This window comes from Lissotriton helveticus, chromosome 2_1 (genome assembly GCF_964261635.1).
Source record: "Lissotriton helveticus chromosome 2_1, aLisHel1.1, whole genome shotgun sequence".
Lineage (NCBI taxonomy): Eukaryota > Metazoa > Chordata > Amphibia > Caudata > Salamandridae > Lissotriton > Lissotriton helveticus.
The window spans coordinates 1,914,553,884-1,914,570,851 of NC_136059.1; the positions used below are offsets into that span (position 1 = coordinate 1,914,553,884).

A 16,968-nucleotide genomic window follows, 5' to 3' on the forward strand; every position below is an offset into this window, starting at 1 on the left:
ATTTGGGGCATGGTGTACAGCAAAGGCTGTGGATACTCTTTCCGCCCCTCGTTCTGTGGTTCTCCTCTCTCTTCTTTCCCTGGCCCAGCAGGGCTCTGCTATGGGCACCATCCAGGGATATCTTTCAGCTGTTTTAGCCTTCTTGAGGCTTCCTGATCAGCCTTCTCTTCAAGTCCCCTGTTGTAAATAGGTTCTTGAAAGGCATTACTCACATGTTTTTTCCTGTTCCTTTCGTAATGCCTCAGTGGGACTTGGATCTGGACTCTGCTACCATAGTGGGGATACCCAAGATGCAACCCCCATCCATTTCGTGTGTGGACTACCGCCCAGTATAGTCTTCAACGGGGAAGTTAAAATCTTTGCCACGATTATGGCGAACCGAATCCAGCACGTTATCACGAACCTGGTGCACCCTGACCAATGCAGCTTCATCCCGCTCCTTAGCATGAGTCACTGTAACGGACAACTGCACGTGTACCCCTGACATTGCCTTATTTTTTTCTAGACTTTGAAAAGGCTTTTGATTCTGTGGATTGGTACTTACGCAGTTCTGATATGAGCAGGTATCTGACCTAAATTCCAGGGCATGGTGAAGGCTCTTTACAACAACCCCACGGCACGGGTTCATATAAATGGAGCTCTTTGGTCCCCTCTTTCAATGAGGAAGATTGCCCAGACAGAGCTACCCCCTGCCCCCCATCTCTTCACCCTGGCGATAGAGCCGCTGGCTGCACTCATCCGCCTGGACCTCCTTCTCTCTGGGTGGAAGTGGGGGATAGGTTCTTGACCCAAGCAGCAGGGAGTGGACCCCTATGTATCAGACTACTCGGGCGGTTGAAGGAGGCGTCCGGCTTACAACTGAACCCGCAAAATCTGACTTGGTTCCCTTAGCACCGTCCAGGGATTGCTTTGATTGGCAGGACATGATCCCCCTGCGTAGACTTGGCTTCAAACATCTGGGCGTATGCGTCACTCTACTTCCCGAACTCATGTGGACCCTAAACCTCCAGCCTCTGGTTCGAAAAGGCCAAGTCTGATCTTACAAAGTGGCGTTCCCTCCCCCTTCACCACTTAAGGCCCTATATAAAATTATTCTGTCACAATTTCTATACACCTTTCAAAACCTGCTCCTTCAGTTGCCCCAGACCTGGTTCTCTGGCCCAGATAGGACTGCAACCACATTCCTGTGGAAAGACTCCAGACCACGTATCCCCTGCATACATTGCCAGCGAGGAACGTATGATGGGGGGCATGGGTATGTCCAACCTCTACCTTTACTACCTCTCTGCCCAGCTGCTCGTCATCCACGACTGGTTCAACGGGGGTGGTCGGACCCCGCCTACAAAGTAGAGCTCACACTGCAGGACTTCACCCAGATTCAGAATATGCTTTATGGTGCACCAATTCCCCTTTTCACTTCCTATGGTGACCCTGGCAGTATTTCTGCCGTGGAGACCGGCTATGCAGCACGCGCACTGGAAGACCAGATTTAAGCAGCAAACTCCACTTTGGCACGGCACCTGGTTAAAGGAAACTGTGTCTGATTGGCTTTTGCTCCTGTGACAGTATTGGCATCACACGGTTGGGGGATATCTGGTTGGGGAGTCATATACGGTTCTTTCATGAACTACAACTGACATATTGCCTCGCACAATCAGTTTTACAAATGCATCCATCTCAGACACGCTCTTTTCACACACTCCCTTCCATCGATTCCCTGCCGGAATTTAGCCCATTGGAAGCTAAATTGTTGATGGGTCACATGAGCTGAGGAGGGGTTTCACAGATCTACCGTACACACATTATAAACTCTCCCGGGACACTAGACCAATGCAGGAATCCTTGGTAGTGCTGGATTGGACTTATGGTGGGTGAGGTCAGGAGGGATGCACTAATGGCTTCAATGGCTTATCGACCTCAGCCAAGGTGTGCCTCATTCAAATCCATTACCTCCATAGTTTTCGTATCACCCACACTGCTTGCATAGGGCTGGCTTTTGGCCCAACTCCACTTGTCCACGATGTGACACTGACTGAGGATTTTTATCACATGATTTGGGCAAGCAATGTCATACCTACTGGATGGAGGTGCTCCAAGAGCTGTCCGGGGTCTTGGGCTGGGAGATTCCCCTGTCGCCCACAATGATTTAGCTTGGGGTATTTGAAGAGATGGGAGGAACAAGGGCGGAGCGGTCCTTCCTGGGGACGGCCTACTGGTGGCTAAGCGTGATTGTTTCACATTGGTTGATAAGCCACCCACCCTGGCGAAATGTAAGAGGTGGGTGGATTTGAGCGCTCCACAGGAGCGGGTGGGATACAAAGCCCCTGAAACATGCCAGGGTTAGGGGGAAATTTTTTGGGCAGATTGCCTCACTAGATGTGCCGTATCACCAATGCGTTTCACATTGCTCAGGTAATGTTTACTATGTATCTGAGTTGCCTCGAATGAACACCTGGTTTCTCATATCTCTGTATGGTATGTGTCTTATTGTACTGTTTTTAAATCCATACATTTGTTTATAAAAAAAATAACGCCAGTCTAAGCCATGGAGGACTACACCACTGTCGAAATAAGGATGGGGCCACAGGGGCTTGAAAAGGTGCACACCCACACGTGGCAGAGCAGCTTTGAAAACTAAAGCATGCAGTTGTTTGTTTTACTGGGGCCCACTAGAGGACTGTAAATATGATTTTTATCAACTTAACTATGTAGAAACCACTGAAGGGGAAGAATCGGATTACAACAAATTACGAAATTTTGCATGCTTTGGAAACCTACTCACTTGTGAGGAGGCCCAGCGGAGGGCAATGAATTAATTAGCATGCTGCTTTGGTTATGTTTGGGAGCGTCTGCAAGATTTCAGCAAGCCTGTGATTAGGGAGCTGGGTGCTCCGAAACCTGTCGGGCACAGAAAGAGAATCAGGAATGCAAATTCTGGTTTCCCTGTTCCAGAATTCAGAAGTTACTGCTTTCGATTGAGTCTTCGTATTTTCGACGGCAAGGAAGGCATTCATCATGAATTAGTAGAGCTTGGGCAGAGAGGTCATTTATAGCTCAACATAAAGCACATTGTATCATAAATGACCTTATCTCCAGTCTACCTCCTTCCTAATTCTGTTATGTAGTGTGTTTATTAGTTGGGAATGCTTTGAGCCACCCTGGCACGAGTATTTGGTGTTTCAAAACTGGACATTTGATGAGGTAGTAAAGAAATAGTCTAGTCTGAATTAGGAGTTGTGGGCCCCAGACTAATGAGTAGCATTTACTTTCTGGTCTTTGTTCATGCAAAAACAGTTGATTGACATTATTCTGCATTCTGTTCAACATTCACCCCAGTACTGAGATCTGGGCCTAAATCCATAGTTTTTCTGCTCACCATGCCATTCCAGTTTGAACCCAACCAAATGCAAATCAGTCTTGGCCCTTTGTCCCATCGGAACAGTCCAGCCCGAACTGCCAAGCCAGGTCCTCCCTAGATAGGAAACAAGCATCCTAGGACCGGTTTCGGGTTTTCAGCCCTCATCAGCCAGGATAGCTTGATTCCAGTGGCATGGAGGACACGGGACTCCAGTCCGAGCATACCCGTCCCACTCGGGGTGACAAATTCAAAAGCAACAGTTAAAGGACAGAATGCAGAACCATGTTATACATTCACCTTAGTACTGTTAAGTTCAACACTTCGTCCATCATCCCCTTTGGTGTTGCTTTGTTCGCCCTAAGTTGGCAGGGTATGCCCAGACTTGGGTCTCTTGCCCACTTTGCCACTGGATTCAAGTTTGCCTGGCTGATGATGGCTGATTAGCCAGAAACTGGTCCCAGGATGCTTGTTTCCGCTCTAGGTAAGACCTGGCTTGGCAGCTTGGGCTGGACTGTTCCCATGAGGTACAGGGTCAGACTGATTTGCATATGGCCATGTTTGAACTGGGTTGGCGGAGTGAGCTAAAGAATTATGATGGATTAAACCCAGATCAGTTGACTGGGGGTGAGTGCTTGCAATGTTCAACACTCTGTCCATCATCCCCCTTTGGTTTTGCTTTGTTCATGCATCCCATTGGGCCTCCTGCCCCTCCAGCTTCATACGCACATTGTTAAGGGAATGTTGGTGGTTGAATTTGTCTTTGAGAGACCTATTTGGGCTTTGGTAAAATGTGTGACCACACGTTTCAGGGTAGTCTTCTGTAGACCTGTTGGCAAGTATACATTCTCCTTCAGGAGACTCTTCTTCCAATGTCCCTAGCAAAACTACATGACTCTGTAGTATATACCTTCACGCGAAAGTGAAATGGGGAAATATTTTCTGATCACTATCTCAACCCCTCTAGAGCCTTTGGTACCGCCGGAGGGACATAGAATGCTTTATTTTTCCTCGCCCAATATATTGTCATTTGTACATAAGAGCTGGTTTTCCCGGAGCAGGTGTAGATATTGCATCCTCTGTACTTGCCCAAGCCCTTGGATTTACAGACCGTGCAGGTAAGTGACAATACCATGTTAAGCTATAAAGATACTCCCTTCCATTTGGGCCCCTAACTGGTGTATGGGTTCTAAAGTCTCCCTTTTTTCCTGCTACACACTAATTGTATCCCTGCATCAGAAGAACACAATTTCCCCTTTGCCGTGCCTCCTCAAATCCTACTGCGTGTTTGAAACTGCCCACCTCCACCACGCTCAATTTGTCCACTAAATCTGCAATTCCACTGGAATAATATTTGATCATCCGCAGGGCAACTGGGCACCACCCACTCCTGCCTTTCTCCTCTTAACGAGAGTTGCAAAGTGCCCAAACATTTTGGTCTGCAATGATTTTTAGGCACGCAGGATATGACGCCATGTTTTAGTCCTTTGCTTTTGTACAGCCAGCATGAAGTTTTGGAAGATGAGAACACCTGATTCACAAATGGCCTCAGCTCTCATGGTTGAGGTCCCGCAGTTAGGGCAAAAATTTCCAGTGAGATTTCTCATTGCGGAGATTCTACCCAGAGTGTAGAGACTCCCTCACAACTGCGGGGCCTCTGCCGCAAATTCAGAGGACCTTTTGTAAATCAGTTTCTGAGTTCTTTAACTTTTTTTCCTCCCAAACAAACTTTGGCATTTCCAGAGTAAAACATGTACGCTGAGGGTCTGGCAGTATATATTCAATCAGGAAAATTACTACCCATGACGGTATGAACTTTCCCCGAACTTCTCATGTCCCCTCCAGTGTGCTTAATGTATTTCTACCATCCTCTTTTACGCCTTCCTCCAGTATATCAGCACCCCCCATCCCCCCCCCCTTTGTCATGTACGTCTGATGTAATGGCATTGTAACGTTTAGTTGATCCGTGTCACTTATCTATGTCAACGGTTATGTTTTCTCAAAGTTTTTTGTGGGTTTGTCAAGGGAAAGGTAAGTGTGTCTAGTGTGTGTTCTAGTGGTCTCTTGTGACTGTTAAGATGGAGTTTTCATACTTGTTTGTCCCTTTATCTTTCTTGGTCTGGAGAATGACACCCTGTCACTAAAATTGTAAAGTCTAGTAATTGGCAACTACAGGAAAGCATGATCTGCTTTTATTGTTACCCCCACTTGTTGCCATGTATTACGCTGTTTCTGACTTGTCTGACTGGGATCCTGCTAATCCGAACACCAGGCTCTGTTCTTTCTCCCCTGAATTGGTTATGGTGAGGACTTTGGTACATCCCAGATTGGCTAATGGTGTACCCTTATAAGTAAGTCTGTAGTATATGGTACTGACAGGTGTGGAATTTATTAAAATATCTACTTGTCCATGGGGCAGGTTTCTTCATAAATCTACTTGTCCTGTAACAAAATCCACCTGTCCCTTTTGATGCCATGTAGTCTGGTGACAAATTATGGCATCAATCTCATTATATAAAAACTATTATATAGCCTCTCTGATTATGCCAGGGCTCATACCATAGTAGTGTTTGAATATCCCTTTATGTTGCCACGTTTCGGCAGATCTACATACTGGGACTGAAGGTAGTGGTAAGCAATAGTTCCAGGGTTGGAATGCCCTTTGGAGTCTGTGCAAATCTACTAACTTGCATGTTTAAGAGTCTTCAACAACTGTTCTCCAATCTTTTCCCATACTGAGAAATGTTGGAAGTTTACTCTTGATAATGGCAGACGTAAACCTTCTTCCAGAGTTGGGGAAAAGTGGTTGGAGGGAAAATGAACAGGGTTTCGCATGAGCAAATCTACATGTGCATATTTGCTCATGCTAAAATGCAGTTCACAAATATTTTCAAGGAGTACAGTTTCTTGCCCTACTTATGTAAATTCTTGTGAATTCACGAAAGCCATATAGCTGCACCTAATGCAAGGACATTTACCAAGGGTTCACTTTTCCCTTCCCGTGAGTGACCGCATTCTGCTTTCACAAGAGGCATATCGGCACACAATGTCGTTTTGTTCAGTGCCAATAACTAATGTGGCAGTGTGTGCTTTGAGACCAAAAACAATTTTTGCTTTTGCCAATGTTTGTTATAATGGTGAGGGCCCAGCAGCTCACATCAATAAGCTTTTACAAAAACCATTCCAAAACAAGTCACGCATTGCCAAAACTAAAAAGCTGACCACCAATTTCAGACCTATTGGCTTTGCCAAAGCTTGTTTATTTTTATGTTTCCCATAGTCCTATTGAAACTGGTTACACTGATTTTACAATATGAATATTTTGGGGAAATACTAGCATGCATCAACACATTTGATGCTGCAATGAAATGCTACCTGTAATTTTACGATATTTTAGCAAAGTGTTTTATTACCTTGCTTTCAATATAAAACGTTCCTCAAAAAGGAAAGAATCCTTAATCTTGCTTTCAAGCTTCTGCAGATATTTGCATCTAATCAGAGCGCATTCTGGGAGCATTATGCATAGCCTCATATTGCTAAACTTTGAAACCGTGTACACATTTTTATACTGGAACTCCTGTCATTAGTGCAGTCAGAATTTACATTTACTTAGAGCGCTCACCCTAATAATAAAGGCTTTAAATTAATGAACCATGAATACAAGTTTAAACCGCATTAACATATGCACACAAATGTTAAATTAACTGCAGGCAGTGCCCTTCCCTGACCCTTAATGTGACAATGCAAACTGGCAGCCAAAGGGCTTGTGCTGCAGGGGTTTGTGCCTACTTATCCCAAGGACAAAATACACATTAAAAGTTGTTGCCCTTGACCCCAAACAATATGTCCTGGGCATCAGACTATAGGAATTCCACATCCCTGTACTGAGGTACGTCCTGTGTACATCAAGACACCTGAATGAATCTCCCTTGAAATGAAGGAGTCACTTCCCTGATTCTGCAGGACCGCAACCAAGCTGACCGGTCTGCTGCTTCTGGGCTCCCCCAGTCTCTGAAAGGCTCAGCAACACAGGTGGTGGTTCTGCAACTCCCTCGAGTCCTGCCTGTCCTCTCACTGGACAGGCGGGACTGCTGGAACCGCTGGAACATACCTAACCCTTCTGCATCGCATTGACTTGCCATTGCAAAGGCTTGTTGACTTCCTTCCTCCAAGATCTTCAGCCTCAAAGTAGCCCCAATCTCAAGCCTCTCCTGTGACAAAGATCTTCGTCCTCTCCACATCGCTTGCACCGTGGGCCTGCATCTTTGGTGAGCTGCTTGAGGGCCTCTTGCGACTCAAGTGCCTCTGGGCTGAGGGTCCTTGGGAATGTCTTATTTGATTGCAGTGGGCTCCCCTACTTGCTTGGGCCTACTTTGACTCCCCTGTTTGTGGTGAGTCACTTGGACCTTGCTGGTCCCGAGACTGCACCTTTTTCGCATTCCACGTTGGTTGCAGTAGTCTAGGCTTGTTGGTGCTCCTGACAGACACCGACCCTCCCCCTGTCAATTCCTGACATCCAACGGACAGCTTGTGAACTGCTCCTGGTCTTCCAGTGTCTCCTGGTCCACACAGCTGCAGCTCCAATGTCCCCGTCAACTCTCCTGAAACACCAGACACTTTCACCTTCTCCAGCAGCGGCACCTTCCTGAAGCTCTTCATTGAGTTCGGTGGTTTCCAACACCACTTCACACTTACGCGCCCGATTTCCCTGGTCTAGGTATCCTGGTTCCTAGGGTATCCTGAGGTGGGGTGGCTCTCTAACCTTCTGTCTTCCACAAGGTTGCTTCAAAGAGTCCTGGGAAGGGTCCTTCTGTAAAATTGCCACTGCGACTTATCCATTGACTTAAACTGAGCACGTGGCCGTGTTTCCACTCTGCAGATGGCCTCCACGGGGTTCTTGGTTACTTACCTCTAACTTCTACATCTTCTTGGTATAGTCTTGACTTGAGTCGTGGTTCCCATACCTCTATTTTAGTATATGGTTTGGTTTCTCTCTGGCGTCAACTGTGTATTGGTGGTTCTTACATGTTTTCTATGCAAAGTATTGTGTACATCTCCGGGTCGGAGATATGTGTAGGTGTTAGTGAGTGTCTTATAATAAATACCTATTTTTATACCCTGTGTGGTCCTTTTTCTCCTAATCTAAATCCGTAAGATTACGTTCTGGTAAAAAAAAACCTGCTTTACACTCCTTCTGGATTAAGCCTGAAGGCTGTTCGCCACAGTTACCACTTGGATAGCTTTCTAAGGTTGGCTAAGACCACCAAAATCACCACAAGGGTTGTCTGGATTAGTGCAGGATTCCCATTTACATAAGTGTGCAACATATACTAAGCCAGCCTCCTGCAGCAACCTTGGAGGGGCCCACAGCCTTGGGGGTTGCGGAGCAGGGGCTATTTGGAGTTTGTCCTGGGGGATGCTGACATCCTGTGAGCCCCCTGCACTGAAATGTTGAACAGGTCTTTAGGTTTGAGAATGGAGCATATCCTTTTTCTCACAAACCATTCCGTGTCCTCTTTAGCCCACTGTGGTATCTCCCATCAGCCTTAGATTTTTCTTCCTTGATCGAACCTCTGCTTTCTCCTGTCGGCACACATGTGTTGACTTTTGGCTTGCAGTTTTTTTGTTTGCTGAGCGCATTTTTTAACCTCTGCAGTTTTGGTCCTAGTATTTCCTACCTGTGCACTTTTGTTTTCTCTACAGTTTGAGCTTGGGAGATTAATTTCAATATCCAGAGTCTACATGGGCAGCGGTTCTAAACCTTTTGACTTGTGAGGGCCCTTGTCGAATCATTACTGATATCCGGCAACCCCCCACTGAGTCATTATTATAAGCCGGGGACATTTGCTTTGCCCGTGCTAGTTTTCTGTAGTGACCTCTCCCTCTGCTGTCTTTTTTTACCAGTTAGTTCTATCTCGCTGTCAGCCCCGAGACATCACGTATTGCCAACATTAATCTCTGATCCAAGGCCTTCTTCTCTTTGATCGATTGTTTTGTCTTTGCTCCTTTCTCTTGCTTTCCTATTCTGCCGCCCCCCTACTTTCTTAAGCTGATGTTCCACAGCTGTTCCCTGTGTCCTCCATGACCTTTTGGGAAAGAGACAATGTGTCCTTTGTCAACAATCAATGGCCACTTGGATATTTCTATATACTTGGAGCGTTTTGTAGCATCCCGCTCACTAAAGTAAAAAGATGGTAAAGCCTTGAGTGTAGTAAGCCCCAGGAGTGGGGAAACCGGTCTTGGACGTCTGACCGGTATACTGAAAGGAGATTAGGCATTCAGTGTAAAGTCTCTGGACGGTAAGGTTATTTAAGTGCCTGGGAGAAGAGGAATCTTTAAAGATTTCATGAATTTGCAATGATCCTGTTCCAATTTGAGGTGAATAGGTAAGGCATCTCATAGAGTTCCCTTGATTAAGAAAGGTTTGATTTCCACGTCTTTTCTATCCGAATTTGTATTGTAGGCAGCCATTTTTGGCAGATCCGACAATCTGGGGTGGAACAAAGATTGGCCTTGTATTTAGGAGTAGGTTTATTTATAGCCTTGTGGACAAGACCAAGAGATTTGGATTACCAGAGATAGTGTGTACATTGGGACCCTGAAGGAAGAACACTGTCACCTTTTCATAGTAAATGAAAGCAGGGATTATCAAACCGCTGCAGATGTGTAGTTGTCAAGGTAGGGATGTAGGCGTGGACGTGAATGCTGATATGAGATGGATCAAATTAACAAACACAACCATTTTTGTGAGTAAACATGTCTTCATTTAAGAATGTGAAGCATTTTCACCTTAACCTGAAGTAAGACACACCTACTGTAAGAAAAAGCTTTGTGATGTTAGCATTATGAACCATCAACTAGATAATTTATGTTCTTTCGTTTGAAAGAAGTTGATCCGGAGACTTTCTTTCCTCTGTTACACACCTCAAACTGTAGTGAGCTTTTCACTTCAGAGCATTTGAATACATAGTTTCCTAAATTGAATTACTTCCTAAATTACAGTATGAACATGAAACAAACTGGTTTGTATTTGTTTAGCATACAAGGTTTTGATGATCAAACATAGATTGGATAATTTGTACCAGTTTTCCTCAAGAACACACTCCAGCACCGATACAATTTGGAGAAAGTGCTCCCTCTCTTTTTACATCCAAAGTACAAGTGGGAGCTAAAAATGACAGGTCTTGAAAGCAATATCTGACGTGTTTTCCATGCCTTCTTACCTGTAATTGGGAAAAAAGAGCAATTTACCCACTACAAATTGTTTTAAACCTACTAGTTATGGGAAAAACCTACCAAGTGGCAGGGGAGCCACACCGAACTGATTCAGTTCCATGCATGGCTTAATGCCAAACATTTGGATATAAAATTTTCAATGGAACATAGCGATAGGCGAATGACTTTTCTAGATGTGGAGATCACATGTATTGAAGGACGGTTAATTTCTTCCTTGTACAGGAAAAAGACTGATAAAAACACTATGTTACATCATCAAAGCGCCTACCCCAGAAACCTGAAGTCTAATCTACCTTCTGGTCAAATGCTCCGCATCAGGAGGAATTGTACAGTGCCTGATGACTATGAAAGACATGCTAGTCGATTCTACGAGGAATTAACAGAGAGGTTACCCAAAAAAAGCTGTTGAAGCACTCGTTCAAGAGGGCACGATATACACCTAGCGAATTTCTGCTTCAGACAAAAATTAAACCTGAATTGGACCGACTGGTCTGTGTAACAACCTTTGGGCCCGACACCAACAAATTGAGGCAGGTGGTCCTAAAAAAATTGGCACCTTTTGGAAAACCTTGATTGCCCTTTTCCACGTCCGCTTTTTGCATATCGCAAAAATAGAAGTATCGGTCAACAATTAGTGAGGGCAGATATTGCACTACCCAAGCCTAAAAGTGACTTGTTGTCCAAATGGGGATGAAACCAGTGGAGGGACACCACAAATGTGGTTCCTGTGTGGCATGTGCAAACACGCTGGAACGGAAGGAATTCCAACATGGAAGTGTTAGATGGAAACATTTGCATTTTTCCAACTGCAGAACACGCAATGTCGTGTATGTCATAGTGTGTCCCTGCCAAAAGCTCTATATTGGCAAGACAACACAGCAAGTGAACACACGAATGACGCAGCATAAATCAAGGTTAAAAAATAAAATTTTAACCGCCCCAATGGTGGAACATTTCATCGAGAAGAACCACACAGAAAACTATTTTAAGTGGTCTGTCCTGCAACAAATTAGGCCTATGGATCCAGATGAAATATTGTTGCAAAAGGAAGCATACTTAAATTCAACAGCGCGTTGCATGGTATGAATTCTCTATCAGAAATTGCAAGGCTGTGATATACCAGATGCGACAAATAAACACTGAATTTGAAATATGGGGTTAGACAGAATTACATATACACTATAAATCCATCATGCCGACGAAGTTGCCCAAACCCTTCAAAGATGGCCGCCACAGAATACTTGATTTGTGAGCGAGTAACGTTCATGTTTAAAAGCCCCTGTAAGATGGCCGCCGCATCCACAGACTCATTGAGGAAGTCGCCGGATTGCCGCGGTTGGAAGTAAGTGTCATCAAAGATACAGCTTGAAGTTATGACCCCACCTCGCTGTCTAGAGTCTAAATGAATTTTTACACACACAGGACAGTAGCGGGTTTCCTGATCGGAGGTTGAAAAATACGAAAAATACGTAGAACATATAGAGACGCTGCAGCCTAAATCGAAAACGGCGTGCACGCCAGGTATGCCTCGCCGAGAAGTGAACGCCTTTGTATGACCTGATTAAATTAAATTGGACAATGTTTAGAACTGTACTGTCATTTTTAGGCTGACGCACAGAATAGACAGACGCTGCAGCCTGAAGTTGAAACCGGCGAGAACGCCAGGTATGCCTTTTCTAGTGTTGAACTCCTTCTCTAGTTTATTGTATCGGATACAAACGTTGAAGTAATGTACTGTCATTTTTAAGCAGTCAAAGTATCGTGGCGGACAGAGGAAAAACAACTCTGAGGGTCCCCATAAGATTTCCTGCAGAAACCCCGAGGTATGCAGAGTTAAAGTTCGAGCATTTCTGTTTGTATTTAAACTGGGGCATAAGTTACATCTTGCCCTCACTTACCTACAGGTCCAAGTAACTCCGGTTGAAAGCAAATAAAGTACCTGCGGACCGGCGGCTGCTGGGACAAAGGTAAAAATTGTGACATTAGAGTATTTAGTTGAAAAGCAGACTGAATATGGATAAAAAAGTAAAAACACTTTGTCTTATATATCTTTAGAAAAATTCAAGAGACCGAGCCCTGAGGAGAACTCGACAATTGAATATACCGAGTTCGAAACGCGTCGGCACACAGAAAAAGACTAGCTATTAGTTGTTTAATAGACCACAGAATTAACTCATGGTCGATTAATTGCTTGAAAAAAACTGGTTGCATTAGTTTGTTGTTGAATTATTTTGTGAGTCGTAAGCTTGACTCTTGTTCTTTTTGAGAAATAATAGTCTGTATATATTGCAAAGAAAGTTTATATATGTAAGTGTTGTATTGTCTAAATGTATTGTATATTTGTATATATGACGAAAAATTGCCAATTGTGAGAGAACGTAAAGTTTCCTTTTCATATGAGATGTTTACACCTTAAAAAAAATAAACTAAAAGGGTACGAATGATATATGCCCTAACTACCCAGGAGTATCACTTGGTAGGTTTTTCCCATAAATAGTAGGTTTAAAACAATTTGTAGTCGGTAAATTGCTCTTTTTTTCCCAATTATAAATGGTCCAACCGACTAAAAGTCCCAGGACCTAACTCCCTTTGTTATCCTTCTTACCTGTAAAGCACAGCTTTCAGAGGCAATGAGTACAGGGCTGTATTACCTCAAGTGTATGTTCTACTCTGCGCGAGAGTGCGGTGCACACCAGGACAGTGTGCCCGATTAGTCAGAAATTCACTCTCCCAGCAAAGATGTGAACACTGGCAGTTTGAAGAGTGCAGCATCGAAATGGAAAGAGGCGGGTTGAAACCACCAACCCACTTATCTTTGCAGAGGGGACCTGTAACAATGTAGAATGTGCTCGAACCAGCACGGAAGGTCTAGAAGTGGGAGGAGAATGGGAGGCGGAACAGGAGGAGTTAAGGGTCAGGAGTTAGTTCGGAGCAGGGAAGTAAAGAGATAAGCTGCATGCAAATACAGTTCTGCACCACATATGCGTGTCTGTCGTCCATTCATCCAAGGCGACGCTACATCTGGCGACTAAGGTGGGCGTGGACCGTGGCTGCCTTCCTTGTGATCTGCTGAGCGCTCTGCTGCCTCGGAGCTGCGGTGCCGGGCTGCGCACCGGGAGCTCACTCCGGTTGCCTTGTGCCCCTGCTGTGTCTGCTGTCTGCTCTGCTGCCTCGGAGCTGTGGGCTGGGCTGTGACCCGGGACCCCACTCCGGTCGCGGGTGCCCCTGCGATGCACTCTCGCTGCCGCTACCCGGGACCCCACCCCGGTCGCTTGTGCCCCTGCGGGGCACTCTCGCTGCCGCGACCCTGTGTACCTGTGCCGTTAACTGCATCCCCGCGATCCGGGAGCCCACCCCTATCGCGCAGGATCAGGGCTGTGAATGCCCGTGCTGCTCCTGCCTGTGGGTCATCGGCGCATAGGGTCTTGTCCTAGACCCGGGGACTGCATTAATTTCGCTCAGAGGTACCGGTGCTTGTCAGTTTACTTCGCTGCCAATATCGCATGATTGTAGACCGTATTCTCGCGAGGTGCGAGATTTCACAGGCGGCCATCTTGGAGTCAGGCTCCTCATCCAATCCCTGCAGCTCTCCAGCCGAAGCAAATTCACAGAATACCTGTTCGCCCGATTGAAGAACTGTAACTATTTTGTTTTATTTTATTGGTTAATCTATGTGCACAGACACATATGAGGTGTTTTCTTCAAGTTGCTTAAGAAGGGGGGAGGTGTAACATTGTAAGATATGCTTGGCGCTAGGACCAGCACGGAAGTTCTAGAAGGGGGAGGAGAATGGGAGGCAGAACAGGGAGTTAAGGGTCAGGAGTTAGTTCGGAGCAGGGAAGTAAAGAGATCAGCTGCATGCAAATACAGCTCCTCACCACATATGCATGTCTGTGTCGTCCATTCATCCAAGGCGACACTACAGGGCCATCAGCACTTGTAGAAGCAGGCAGTGATTCCCTCAGGTGGATGCTGGGTGTGATTGTCCTCATCTGCAGAGGACGTCTGTGTTTGGTCCCTGGCACTCCTTCGCCCTTGTAAGGACCCTCTTGCGATGAGGGGGGTTTACTGACTGTACACAACTTCTTATGTGTTTAACAATCCGTAAACCATATGACTCCTTGTTTGCAACTGTGCACGCAGCCATATTGAGGCGCATAGATGTTCAAATTTACGCCGTGCCAATTTGCATACAGTCCTTGTCTTCTATGGTTTATCTCTATTCGATTTTTGCTGCATTTGCTATTTTTGATAACGGTACACTTTCTTTAACTGTGTAAGCTAATATGTAATTGCAATCCTTAATAGGGCGCAAAAGGCACTGTGCAGGATGCCCCTGACTTCAATGACAAGGAAGATGCAGAAACCCTTCGCCAAGCCATGAAGGGGCTGGGTGAGTGTGTGTGTGTGTGTGTGTGTGATGCACAGTAAATGCATGCATTGCTTTTTTTTCACTTAATCTATTTCAATTTATTTGCAAGGTGCAGTAGAATATTAATTGAGCAAAATATGCAAGCTCTTGCCTCTATATGTGTCCCAAAATGTATGCTGTTTGATAGGTGACCATTTTCACACTAGCATGTGGGCCTAAATGACCTTGAAGCTTTTAATTACTATAAGATGGTGAAGGAGGTGAGTTCTGTACTTGTGTTCAGACTTTTTTTGCAAGCTAAACTATTTCTCTTCCTGCGGATCCTCATCGATAGTAATAAACACTGAATATTAACGCCCACGCTCGGGGACCCCGGAATCTATAAAAAAAAAATAATATATGAAAACATATGTTCGAGGCATGTGAGCTGTAGATCACATGCTTTGCATACTCCGCCATCAAGTGTTTGGTACAGATGGTTGCAAGTTGTTTTTGTTCGAAGAAGCCTTTCCAGCCACGAGGTAGGTGACTCCTCCTTTTGGCGATAGTGCACATGGGCATCCAATCCATTGTGAGTGTTTTTTTCCGCCATTGATTTTGGATGAGTATTGCTGCGGCCCGCTTCGAAATCGATCCTCTGGTTCCCCCTCGGTGCGTACTTCTCTCTACCTCTACGGTATTGTTTTTGAACAAGCTTTCTCCTTAAGCGATTCGAATATCAAGACTTAAAAATTTTCTACCGGAAGATCTGCGGGCGACCTTCCGCCGTATCTGCAGCCATTCGGCTCCTTGTTGATGGACGGACTCAATTTTAATTCTGTCACCTGTGCCACACGAAATATCCATGGACGGACTCTCATACGGTGTGTAATTTGTTTGTCCTCAGAGCACAGATAGCAAGACTGCGACGCATGCCAATCCTTCAGATGAAAGAACTCCGGGATCGTCTGGCTCTAAGTCAAGAGATGCAGCGGTTGGATGTCACACCGGAACGAAGAGGTATCTGCGGCAGATGAATAGCTGGATTCAGCTGCGTCTGACTCTGGATCAGACTTACAGATTGACCTCGTGGAGGAGGATGTGCCGCAGGGACATGGGTACATGAGTACCGAAGACACCTTCTCTCCGCAAGCCCACCCCCTCTCCACCGTCTTTAAAAATTCGAAGGTTTTGGCACCACCTCTACCTTAAGGCCAAGGTATGCACCGAGAAGAGGTTTCTCACGCTCTACCTCATGGCACGGTACCGAAACACTCTGAAAAGCCGTCCGGCTCAGCACAGAGTCGACCAAAGCCCACTTCCGAGCCGAAATCTTCAAACTCTAAAAAGATTAGTTCCGAAACTTTAACCCCAAAACCCAAAAAACAACCCTTGAACTCGAAACGCCCGAAAGGACATTCCGGCTCGACTCCAAAAACTGTGGTGCCGAAAAGCAAAGTCTTGCCTACAACACAACCGGATCCAAACTTTGACACTGTACCACCTAAATTGTATCCCAAACAGATAAAACTGTTTATTCACTCTGAGACCGGTCGTATTCATGCTAAACCACCATCTTAAGTTCAAGCTTTCTGATGAGGGCAACCCATGCAAAGTTCCGTTGAAGAAAAAAATTGTAGACACTAGTCCTTTCCATACACTTCCACCTCTTCCTCCTCCCTCTCCACCACAGCTTGATCCATTATATATTATACCTAATCCGTCTCATCCACCTCAATGTGCCACAGGTGACACTGATGATGAGGATGCACAATTACCATATCCTTGGACGAACTACACAACTGATCCTTCACAGGCTACAGACTCCGATGTTTATCATGCCAGGCCATCTCCACCTGATGACAAACTGTCATACCAACAGCTTATTTCTAGAGCAGCAAAATACCATGGGGTGGAGCTACATAAAGAGTTCTTGGAAGATTTTCTATTTCACACTCAAGATCACATAAATCCAGTGAGACGCTGCCTACGCTCAAGGTTATGTTAATTTTTGTAACCTGCAACA

The 16,968-nt window shown here is 45.4% G+C and overlaps 1 protein-coding gene across 3 annotated transcripts in view; it reads left to right on the forward strand.

The window, feature by feature from the left end:
- The window catches only part of ANXA5 (annexin A5), a 1,060,565-nt gene that overhangs the window by 171,797 nt on the left and 871,800 nt on the right, over positions 1 to 16,968 (forward strand). For all 3 annotated transcript variants that reach the window (XM_078676848.1, XM_078676851.1, XM_078676850.1), the window contains exon 3: positions 14,900 to 14,984. In XM_078676848.1, the coding sequence (XP_078532974.1) occupies positions 14,900 to 14,984 (85 nt within the window). The remainder of the gene's footprint in view (positions 1 to 14,899; positions 14,985 to 16,968) is intronic.